Here is a 10830-nt window from a genome sequence, read left to right as displayed (position 1 = left end):
TATTCAGACTTTTATTAGGGGAGGGGGCTTTTTATTGATAACAACACTTTATTTTATTTTTTTACACATATACTAGAAGCCCCCCTGGGGGACTTCTAGTATATACACTTTGATCTCTCATTGAGATCTTTGCTGTATACTTATACAGCAAAGATCAATGAGATTGGCACTCGTTTGCTTTCGGCTGCTGCAGCCGAAAACAAACGAGTGCCGAGCCTGGGTCGGCGCCATCTTGGCACAACACACAGAGATCGCTCCTCCGGGACGATCTTTGCTGTATACTTATACAGCAAAGATCAATGAGATTGGCACTCGTTTGCTTTCGGCTGCTGCAGCCGAAAACAAACGAGTGCCGAGCCTGGGTCGGTGCCATCTTGGCACAACACACAGAGATCGCTCCTCCGGGACGATCTTTGCTGTATACTTATACAGCAAAGATCAATGAGATTGGCACTCGTTTGCTTTCGGCTGCTGCAGCCGAAAACAAACGAGTGCCGAGCCTGGGTCGGTGCCATCTTGGCACAACACACAGAGATCGCTCCTCCGGGACAACGTCCCGGAGGAGCGATCTCCCGCACTAGACACCAGGGAAGTGCTGCGTCCGGTAATCGAAGGCAGCTGTCAACTTTGACAGCTGCCTCCGATTACCTTATTAGCGGGCACGGCGATCGGACCGTGCCCGCTAATAGCCGCGGTCCCAGGCTACATGAGGCACCCGGGACCGTGGCGTTTCAGAGCGGGGTCGCCGCGCGACCCCGTTCTGAGCGCCCTTAACGACAACAGGGCGTAAATATACGCCCTTTATCTTTAAGGGGTTAATAAACACAAAATATTTCTTCCCAATATCCCCTAGTCACACCAGGACGTTACTGTAAATAAATAAAATGTTTGGTTTTTTTTATTAATAAAAAAAACCCTCCCCAAATAAAAGTTTGAATCACCACCTTTCCCATTTTATAAATAAACATGTTTGGTATTGCCGCGTGCATAATCACCAGAACTATAAATTTATTTCATTCCTGATCTCTCACGGTAAATGGCGTAAGCGCAAAAAAATCCAAAGTGTAAAATTGTGCATTTTTAGTCGCATTAAACCTAGAAAAATTGTAATAAAAAGCGATCAAGAAGTCGCGTATGTGCAAACAAGGTACCAATAGAAAGTACAGATCTTGGTGCAAAAAAATGACACCTCACACAGCCCCATAGACCAAAGGATAAAAGTGTTATAAGCCTGGTAATAGAGCAATTTTAAGGAACGTTTGTTTTTGAAAAGGTTTTAAATAAAATTTATACAAGTTTCATATCCCCGTAATCACACTGAATTGAGGAACATGTATAACAAGCCGGTTTTATCCTTGAGTGATCGGCGTAAAAACACCCCCCCAATAAAAAAAAAAAAAAAAAATCATTTTTTCAATTATAATACACATATAATTTTTTTCGGGTTTCACCGCAAAAATTACATCTGCCATTGCAAAGTAAAATTAGTGGCACAGAAAATAAGGGCTCATCTTGGTCTCTAGGTGGGAAAATGCACACGCTATGGCCTTATTTACAGGAGGAAAAAAGAAAAAGCGCAAAAATTAAAACTGGCTTTTTCCCCTAGGATTATAATTTTGCCCTGTCAGGTCTACTCCTGCTTTTGGTTGAAAAAAGACTGACCAAAATAGACTGACCAAAATACTAACAGAAATACTATAGCCTACATCAGCTTCCTTCTTATTGCCACAGATAGAACAGAAGTCTCAGCTTAGTTTCAAGCCTAGTGGTGGTAATGAAAATGCAAGGTTATTCAATATTTATGGTAGTAAAATGGGAAAAAAATTTACAGAAAATTCTTAAAAATATATGTTTAATGTGCTTTTATTTCTTTGTAATATGTGGCCAGCATAAAGTCAACATACAATATGAGTCTAAAGAATATGGGATACTTTTGCTATGTGTCTATTGGCTATGTTCACGTGACAGGATTTTACAGATCATAATCATTATAAATGGCCATCAATGATAAATAACATACATCTTTTTGACAGTCGTCCGCAATGACGGGCGCAAAATCCTGTCATGTTAACATAGCATCAGGCTGCTTTTTTCTTATAATTATTAGTATTGCTCAGTTCATTAAAAAGACAATTGCAATTTAACAGAATCAAAGTAATCTAACTTAATTATTATTTTTTTTTTTAAGTATCACTGTGGGCTCAAACTGAAGCACAAAGTACTTCACACATCCTAAGAGTCTTTTGTGACCTCCTGGATATTCTCTCTATACTTCTGTAATGGCTTGTTCAATACGTTCACCAAAAATGAGTTGGTCCATCTTCTTTTTCCTTATGAACAGTTATGTTATCTTTTTACTATTAACATATTACCATGGTGAGAGAGGATCTGTTTCTTCAAAGCAAAACTTTGCACCAAATTGTACAATCCCCCCTGAAGTAATCCTACCACAAAACTACTCAACAACAGCTCCACAAGAACAGTCCTCGTGGATTATCCTTCTTTGGACATGGCCTGCAGGACGTAATTTCTCCCTAAATCAATGTCCACCATCAATTGATTCATCTGGTTGCTTCTTTACTGTGGATCGTAGTATGTATTCAATGTCAGATGCTGTTGTTATTCATCACAGAGATGTATCTTGGTCCTTGTCTCTATTACCACCTACGCCAAGGCCTTCCAAACAGTTCTGGATTTGGTTTAACCTGGAGTCTCCATCAAATACCCAAAACCTAACCATGATGGACAATATCATAAACATGACCATGTCCTACAGGGTGGATTCTGATATCTTCTCTCCCTATGGTTGGCTGGAAAAGCGTGATGAAAAGGAGAACTTTACCATTCCTCAGAAGACCCGGTTGGTTGCTTGGGCAGTAAGTAACTGGAAAACACAACTCAGGAGATTCCAGTATTATGAGGAGTTAAAACCACACATCCAAATAGACATCTATGGAAAACAGCATTTGCCACTTCCAAAAAGTTATTCACAGCTTCGTACTTTCTCCCAATATAAATTCTACCTGTCTTTTGAGAATTCAATTCATGAAGACTATATAACGGAAAAACTCTGGTCCAATGCATTCCTTTCAGGGACTGTCCCAGTTGTAATGGGTCCTCCACGTAAAAATTATGAGCGTTTTATCCCATCTGATTCCTTCATTCATGTAGATGATTTTTCTAGTGCTCAAGAATTAGCCTCTTACCTTCTTAGCCTGGACGGAGATGATGAAAAATACGAGCAGTACTTTAACTGGCGTAATACCTATCAGCCAGTAAAAGACAGGAAAATGTGGATCACTGATTATTGTAAAGTATGTAAAACGCTTAAAGAAGCCCCATTGTATAGAACAATTCCAAGTATTGCTGAATGGTTCAAATAACTGATGCTCAGAGTTTATTGCTATGTTCACACACCATGGGGGATATTTACGAAGCCTGTGTCCTTGGCATACACCAAGGAGAAGGTTCAGATTTGCCCCTTCTCCCTATGGGAGAATGGGCATGCGGGGGGGGGGGGGGGGGGGGGGGGTGTTGTTAGGAGGAACGTTGGAAATGTGATATAATAGCCATTTCAGAAAGAAACTTGTCAGGTGTTTTGTGGCCCACCATATGCCCCCAGTGTCCGATGCTGTGTAGGTGCAATGCTGCACTTAGTGAGAAATCAACTTAGAAGAACGCTCATGCAATATGGTGAGGCCTCATTCACATGTTCTGTAGGCTGTCCCAGCCTCTACACACTAGTGATCCCATAGATACACGGAATGTGTGAATGAGGCTATTTGAAGCGGCACTATCAGCAGTTCTTCCCAGAGAACCTGCTGATATGCCGCAATAGCTGTTTGTCAGTAGTACATAGCCATTACTTTAATCCCTGTCCTCCCCCGCAATGTCTGTAAAATCACTAAATGCTCTTATGCAAATTACTAGTATAAGAGCATTTAGGGCATTGCTCGGGGGCCGGAGATCATCACCGCGCCCCGCCCAGCCCCCCCCCTCCTGTCCTGCCCACCATGCATATTCATAACTGCATAATGGGCTCTATACACTGCGGCTGCACAGGGAAGCACCCCCCCCCAGGCGGCCCCTGATCCTCCCAGGGGGTCCCTCAGGATGTGAGTATAGACTTTATACTTGCGTCATGAGGCACCTCCGGGAGGATCGGCGGCAGCCCAGGGGATTTACAAATGCGCGGGAAGCAGCCGCAGTGTATACAGCCCACTATGCAGTTATGAATATGCATAGTGGGCAGGGCGGGGTGCAGCGGTGCTCTCCAGCCCAGAGTAACGTCCTAAATGCTCTTATGCTAGTAATTTGCATAAGAGCATTTAGTGATTTTACAGACCATGCGGGGGCAGAGAGGGGGTTAAACTAATGGCTATGTATTACTGCGGTCCTCTGCTACTGCGGCATATCAGCTTTAAAGTGCAGGTCTGCAATTACTGGCACACTACGAAACGGTTAAATGTTGCCTAATTCCCTCTAAGTGGTCATGTTGGTGTAAGTGCAGCCGCACCTGTTTAGTCCAGATGACCATGGCCTTCCTCTTCCAAGTCAGGATTGATTAACAAGCGGAGTACTGGGCATCCTCTGCACTCAGCTTGTCAATCATTCCTGCCTCGGAGGGAAGAGGGCATGGCTAATGTTACTAGATGCGACCGGGCCTACTCCCAGACTACTTCCCAGATCTGCATTTGATGGGATCGCTGATCTAAGCTAATTTTACTTAGTGCACGATTGCAAAGACTTCATCCACACAGCATTGTGTAAATCTGATATAAGATTTGCAAGATATAATACAAAGTTTTGCAATTGCAATGATTCTGTGTTTTTGTCTTGACCTATTTATGACGGTTATCATGTAATTACTATAATGGATATATGGAAAGTAAAATTTCCTTCACTGTAACAAAAAAATTAAAATTTATCCAAAGATGCCCTTCTCTGATGGTCCGAACCTGCCAAGGTTCGGGTTCGTATGAACCCGAACACTTGGCATCAGACCGCCTGGAAAACTGGGATACAGCCTATGGCTATGGCTGTATCCCTGTTTTCCAGGCTGTCATACCACTGTATCCACCTTCTCCATGGAGCGGGCAGACATCGGGAATCATTGCTGAGAGTTCGGGTTCGTATGAACCCGAACCTCGGCAGGTTCGGACCATCCCTAATTTGCATCTATTTGATACTTTTTTGTTTTTTAAAAGTACACTGTCCCTCATATTCGTCTGTTCAGTAGCCAGGGCTAGGAGGTGTGCAACAGCTGTTCATCAATTGCTGGTTACATCTTTAAATTGTGTAGGTTATTATTTGCTGGATGTATGCCCCATGGGATCTATTAGAACCCCGAATATACCATCATGTTCCTGACTCCTCCCATTGTTTTTTAATTTGTCATTAGTGTATATGTTTTTTATGGGATTATTGGTTGTGTTTAAATAAAATACATCAATTATTTAATAACTGTCTTGGTTTTGATATTTTGGTGTTTTTTTTTTTTTTTTTTGTTTTTTTTGTAGGTGTATATACATGTTTGTGGCAAAACCTCACAAGGTTTGACATACAGTAGATATTTTTAATGATTTCATATAGATATTATAAAGACAGATATAAGCCATAAGAGTGTGGCGTAGCTACAGTGGTGGCAGAGATCGCAGTTGCGAGCTGGCCCAGCAGCCTGGCAGGTTGTTCTGTCTCATCTGTAACTCTTTATTTATTACAGTAGGTCAGGTTTAACCCTTCTGTTACTTCTACTGCTCTTCTGCTATTAATGTATCTGGAGAAAAGCAGTCAAAGGGTTAAACCTGACTCGCTGTAATAAGCTGCAGATAAGGAGACAGGAGAAGAGAAGGAAGTGTGTATGTTATATGTTCCTAATACACCATACACATGTGAGAGCAGGGCTGGCCTGGCTGGCAGAATATTCTTTTGGCGCCCCCCTCCCGGCTGATTGTAGCCCATCCCAAGCCCTATCTCTTGGAGACACACACTGTATATACTGCTTACACAAATAGATACAATCACATATACACATACAGACATGGGGGAGATTCATCAATCATGGTGTAAAGTGAAACTGGCTCAGTCGCCCCCGACAACCAATCAGATTCAAACTTTCATTCCTCACAGACTCTTTGGGAAATGAAAGGTGGAATCTTGATTGGTTGCTAGGGGCAACTGAGCCAGTTTCACTTTACACCATGTTTGATAAATCTTCCCTGTGTATATACTGCTTACACAGACACATACAGACACATAGTACATATATCCCGCAAACACAGACACACATACACACCACACAGGAGCAAGCTGGGAGTTGTTGTATTCCACACACACCACACAGGAGCATGCTGGGAGTAGCTGTATTCCACACACACCACACATGAGCATGCTGGGAGTAGTTGTATTCCACACACACCACACAGGAGCATGCTGGGAGTTGTTGTATTCCACACACAGCCACATATGAGCATGCTGGGAGTTGTTGTATTCCACACACAGCCACATATGAGCATGCTGGGAGTTGTTGTATTCCACACACAGCCACATATGAGCATGCTGGGAGTTGTTGTATTCCACACACACCACACAGGAGTATGCTGGGAGTTGTTGTATTCCACACACACCCCACAGGAGCATCCTGGGAGTTGTTGTATTCCATACACACCACACAGGAGCATGCTGGAAGTTGTTGTTGTATTCCACACACACACTCCACTAACACACAGACATACACACAGACACATACATATATTCTCACACAGAAGGATCAGTGGACGATGTCCATGAGGAGGAGGTAGAGCAAAACAGAGGATCACATTGCTGATGTCTCTCTCCAGAGGGAGAGGGGGCGGGGGCTGGGGGCATCTGTGAGCCGGGAGACGCTGTGGGGGGCAGGGGAGGGGGCCAGGCTGCAGTCACATGACTGGGGGAGAGAAGGCTTCTCCTTGCTGACACTCAGCAAGGCTGCTGTGACGGCAATTTATGGTCTCAGGGGGAAGCAGGTGGCCCCCCCCCCCTTCCTGCTGGGAGTGCACAGCGCCCTGTGCAGCCGCACTGCTCGCACACCCCTAAGGCCGGCCCTGCCTCCAATCAGAGTTGCTTCCTGTGAGTCACTAGATGTTACTGTACTGTAATCACTATATGGTCACTGTATGGGGGTAATGTAGGTCTTCGTATGATGCCTTGAATTCAGTAACAGTATGGGAGCATTATTCAGTACTGACTGACATTTTTTCTTTCCATTTTTTATTTTTTAAAATGAACTTAGTTATTTTGAGTTCCAAATTAGTTATTTTGAGTTCCGTAATTATTTCGCATTTTGGGAGCCCATTACAATGACGGCTGTTGGTACATTGTTCCAGTTCAGACCCTTTTGGTTGTGGTTCTTCTTTGAAAGTCCATTAAGTAGCAAAGACGGTGAAAAAACTGTTAAAAAAAAATGTGTGTCTGAACAACTAAAAATAATGTGCATTGTGTACTAAAAAATGTCTGCAAATATTTAATTTAATACACTGTGCATTGTATTGACTTTAATACAGTTATTTGTCACTTTCTGGACTGCCTTTCTTTTTTTTGAGTTGGGGGAAGAAGCGCCCAAAGAAAATTTTCGCAGAGAGTTCCAGAGTTCCACCCCCAAGATTATGTTCCCATACCGTTGTCTTTTGGACGGACGCTAATTGCAATGAAACATAGCCTATATTCACACACAGTATCTACAGTACAGAGTCTATAGCCCTGCATTCACGCAGCACATTTTAATTCCACTGTGAGAATGTAGTGCCAACTATCTTTGCCTACTACTATGCTGGGCCGGTAAAAATAACTAAGATGCTCAGCCAATCGCTGCACCGTCCCGCAACAGCCATGGATTAGCTGAACAGCCCTAGACCACTGTGTCTCAACCACAGGTGTCAGGCATGAAAAATTGCCTAGTGGATTTTGGGGCCTCCTATTATTTAGGATATTTTGCTAAAATCTCATATAAATATGTAGAGGCCTTGGGGTGCCAAAATATGTTTGTTGCAGGTTGACACTTTTATTGATGCCATTTTTGGGCATATGTGTCCCTCTAATCGCTTTTTATTTCATTCTTATATAATAAAACATGGTAACGTTATTCAATAAATCGGTAAGCTAGTGGCGATACCAAATTTAAACCCTTTTTATGGTTTATTACATTTAAAAGCCCAAAAGGTCTTTTTCTTTTCAACCAAGAACAAGCTTCTTTTCCCGATTCCCCTACGCACATAAACACTAAAGCAAACATAGTCTGAAGCCAAAGGTCCTCTTAGAAGTAGCAATTATTGGCTGATATCGATCCTGTGTAATAGGGCTGGCGATAAGCTGACAAACAAGCAAGCAAACAATATAAAAAAAAGGAATATTTTTTTTATAAGCCTATGGCTATGTTCACTCAACGTCTTTTAAGCTCTGTTTAAAATGACGTTCATCATTTTAAGTCTAAAATAGCAGACGTCATTTAACTGTTTAGCCTTCTCGTGCAATGACGGCTGTTAGTACAATATTCTAGTTTGGGTTAATAATTGGCCTTTGGGTGCTGCATAATTGAAAGTCCAATGAATTTAATAGTAGAAACAGAGAGAGTGGTGACAAAAGAAAAACTGTGTGAACAACTAATAAAAATGTCAGCTGTTTTAAAAAGATGTCTGAAAATAATTTGGCCTGATCGTCCATTATTTAATACATTGTGTACATTGTGTGCATTGACTGCAATGCATTGCATTTCAGTCAGTTATATCGCTGAATAAACGGATGTTATTTTAAATAGCAAAATCGGCCGCCTTTTCTCTATTTTTGATGTGTAACATTTTTCTTTTCTTTTTTAAGCACAACTGTAGGCTCAAAAACTGAAAAAAGAAGTACTTTGTGACTTTCCCTGGATATTCGCTCTATCCTTTTGCAATGGTTTGGCCAAGCCATTCACCAAAAATAAGTTGGTCCATTCTTTTTCTTCCCTTATACACAGTTGTGTTATCTTTTTATTATGCTCATATTACTATGGTGAAAAAGTACCTGTTCCTTTAAAGCAGGAGATTGCATCAAATTGTACAAAGATCCTACCAAAAAACTACTCAACAACAGCTCCACAAGAACAGTCTTCGTGGATTATCCTTCTTTGGACATGGCCTTCAGGGCATATTTTTCCTCTTAATCAATGTCCACCATCAATTGATTCATCTGGTTGCTTCTTTACTGTGGATCGTAGTATGTATTCAATGGCAGATGCTGTTGTTATTAACCACAGAGATGTATCTGCGTCCTTGTCTCTATTACCACCTACGCCAAGGCCTCAAAACCAGTTCTGGATTTGGTTTAACCTGGAGTCTCCATCAAATATCAGAAACCTAACCATGATGGACAATATCATAAACATGACCATGTCCTACAGGGTGGATTCTGATATCTTCTCTTCTCTCCCTATGGCTGGCTGGAAAAGCGTGATGAAAAGGAAACTTTACCATTCCTCAGAAGACCCGGTTGGTTACTTGGGCAGTAAGTAACTGGAAAACACAACACAGGAGATTCCAGTATTATGAGGAGTTAAAACCACACATCCAAATAGACATCTATGGAAAACAGCATTTACCACTTCCAAAAAGTTATTCTCAACTTCGTACTTTCTCCCTATATAAATTCTACCTGTCTTTTGAGAATTCAATTCATGAAGACTATATAACGGAAAAACTCTGGTCCAATGCATTCCTTTCAGGGACTGTCCCAGTTGTAATGGGTCCTCCACGTAAAAATTATGAGCGTTTTATCCCACCCGATTCCTTTATTCATATAGATGATTTTTCTAGTGCTCAAGAATTAGCCTCTTACCTTCTTAGGCTCGATTCACACGTAGTAATAGTGCGTCCGTATGTACGGATGTAATAGTGCGGCCGTATATTTGATGTTTCGTGTGTATGCTGGGAAGTATAGGATATGCGGCTGCACAGTGCACACTCCGTATGAGTTTCTGGCCTGATTGTATCCGGGTCCGTAAAAAATGAGCAAGACCATTATTTCCGGGCCGAAATGGTCCAAGTCGACCGTAGGAAGTAACATTCGGGCCTGCCGGAACCTCTGATTACTGCCGGATCAATCTGGATTCTCATTAGAATAATTCATCAATGCGTAACGGCCCCTTCAGTTTAAAAGGCCCAAGTGAATGGGCTTCAATAGGTGACCATCCTTTTAGGTGTCCCGATCTGGAGCGATGGCACGGCGAGCGGAGCATGGTGGTGCTGGTCGTGGGCGACGTGGTTCTGGCAGCGGGACATTGATGTTCCACGCCTGATCGCAGAGGTAAGTTTTGATCGAAGAATTACACTCATCTTTCTCGAATGGTTTTACTTCGAAAATAGGATGTGTAGTCTCTTTCTGTGTAATCTATTTATCCCTCTCTCTCTATCTATATATCTATGTAAATATATGTCTAATAATATGTAATGTATGCGAACCCAAATACATATCTCTGTTTATATATTTATGTGATGTGTTAAAATGTTTTACTTGGACTTAGAAATGCACATGGTCGTCTCGGCCAACCAAAACGCACCTAAGCCACATGTAACACACATATGAATGTCAACACTGTTAGTGGTCTTAAATCTAATCGTTTTAGTCATGCGACACGGGCGTGGGAATGTGGCCTGAAAAAAACCACAAAGTATCGTCATGTGTTTCCTTATCTGCTATAGTATTAATTTCTAGTGCAGTTCCCATATAAAACCACTACTTACATATGTCGAATTTAGTATCCCTATTGAGTGTAGGGTTGTTGTATTTCTTACATGTATCAATTGTATTTAATAACAGTGA

General features: G+C 41.9%; 1 protein-coding gene and 1 pseudogene across 1 annotated transcript; both read left to right on the top strand.

Annotated features, from left to right (window-relative positions):
• The first annotated feature begins 2306 nt into the window (after window positions 1-2306).
• LOC138775567 (3-galactosyl-N-acetylglucosaminide 4-alpha-L-fucosyltransferase FUT3-like) lies at window positions 2307-3397 on the top strand. Its single transcript, XM_069955965.1, has one exon. It carries the CDS (start codon window positions 2307-2309, stop codon window positions 3381-3383), a length of 1077 nt encoding a protein of 358 aa, XP_069812066.1. The 3' UTR covers window positions 3384-3397.
• A 3940-nt stretch (window positions 3398-7337) lies between these two features.
• On the top strand, window positions 7338-9900 carry LOC138775568 (3-galactosyl-N-acetylglucosaminide 4-alpha-L-fucosyltransferase FUT3-like; annotated as a pseudogene).
• Window positions 9901-10830: the final 930 nt, after the last annotated feature.

Source organism: Dendropsophus ebraccatus, unplaced genomic scaffold (assembly GCF_027789765.1).
Source record: "Dendropsophus ebraccatus isolate aDenEbr1 unplaced genomic scaffold, aDenEbr1.pat pat_scaffold_1768_ctg1, whole genome shotgun sequence".
Taxonomy (NCBI): domain Eukaryota; kingdom Metazoa; phylum Chordata; class Amphibia; order Anura; family Hylidae; genus Dendropsophus; species Dendropsophus ebraccatus.
Note: the sequence above shows the minus strand (reverse complement) of the source record. Positions and strands in the feature narration are given on the sequence as shown.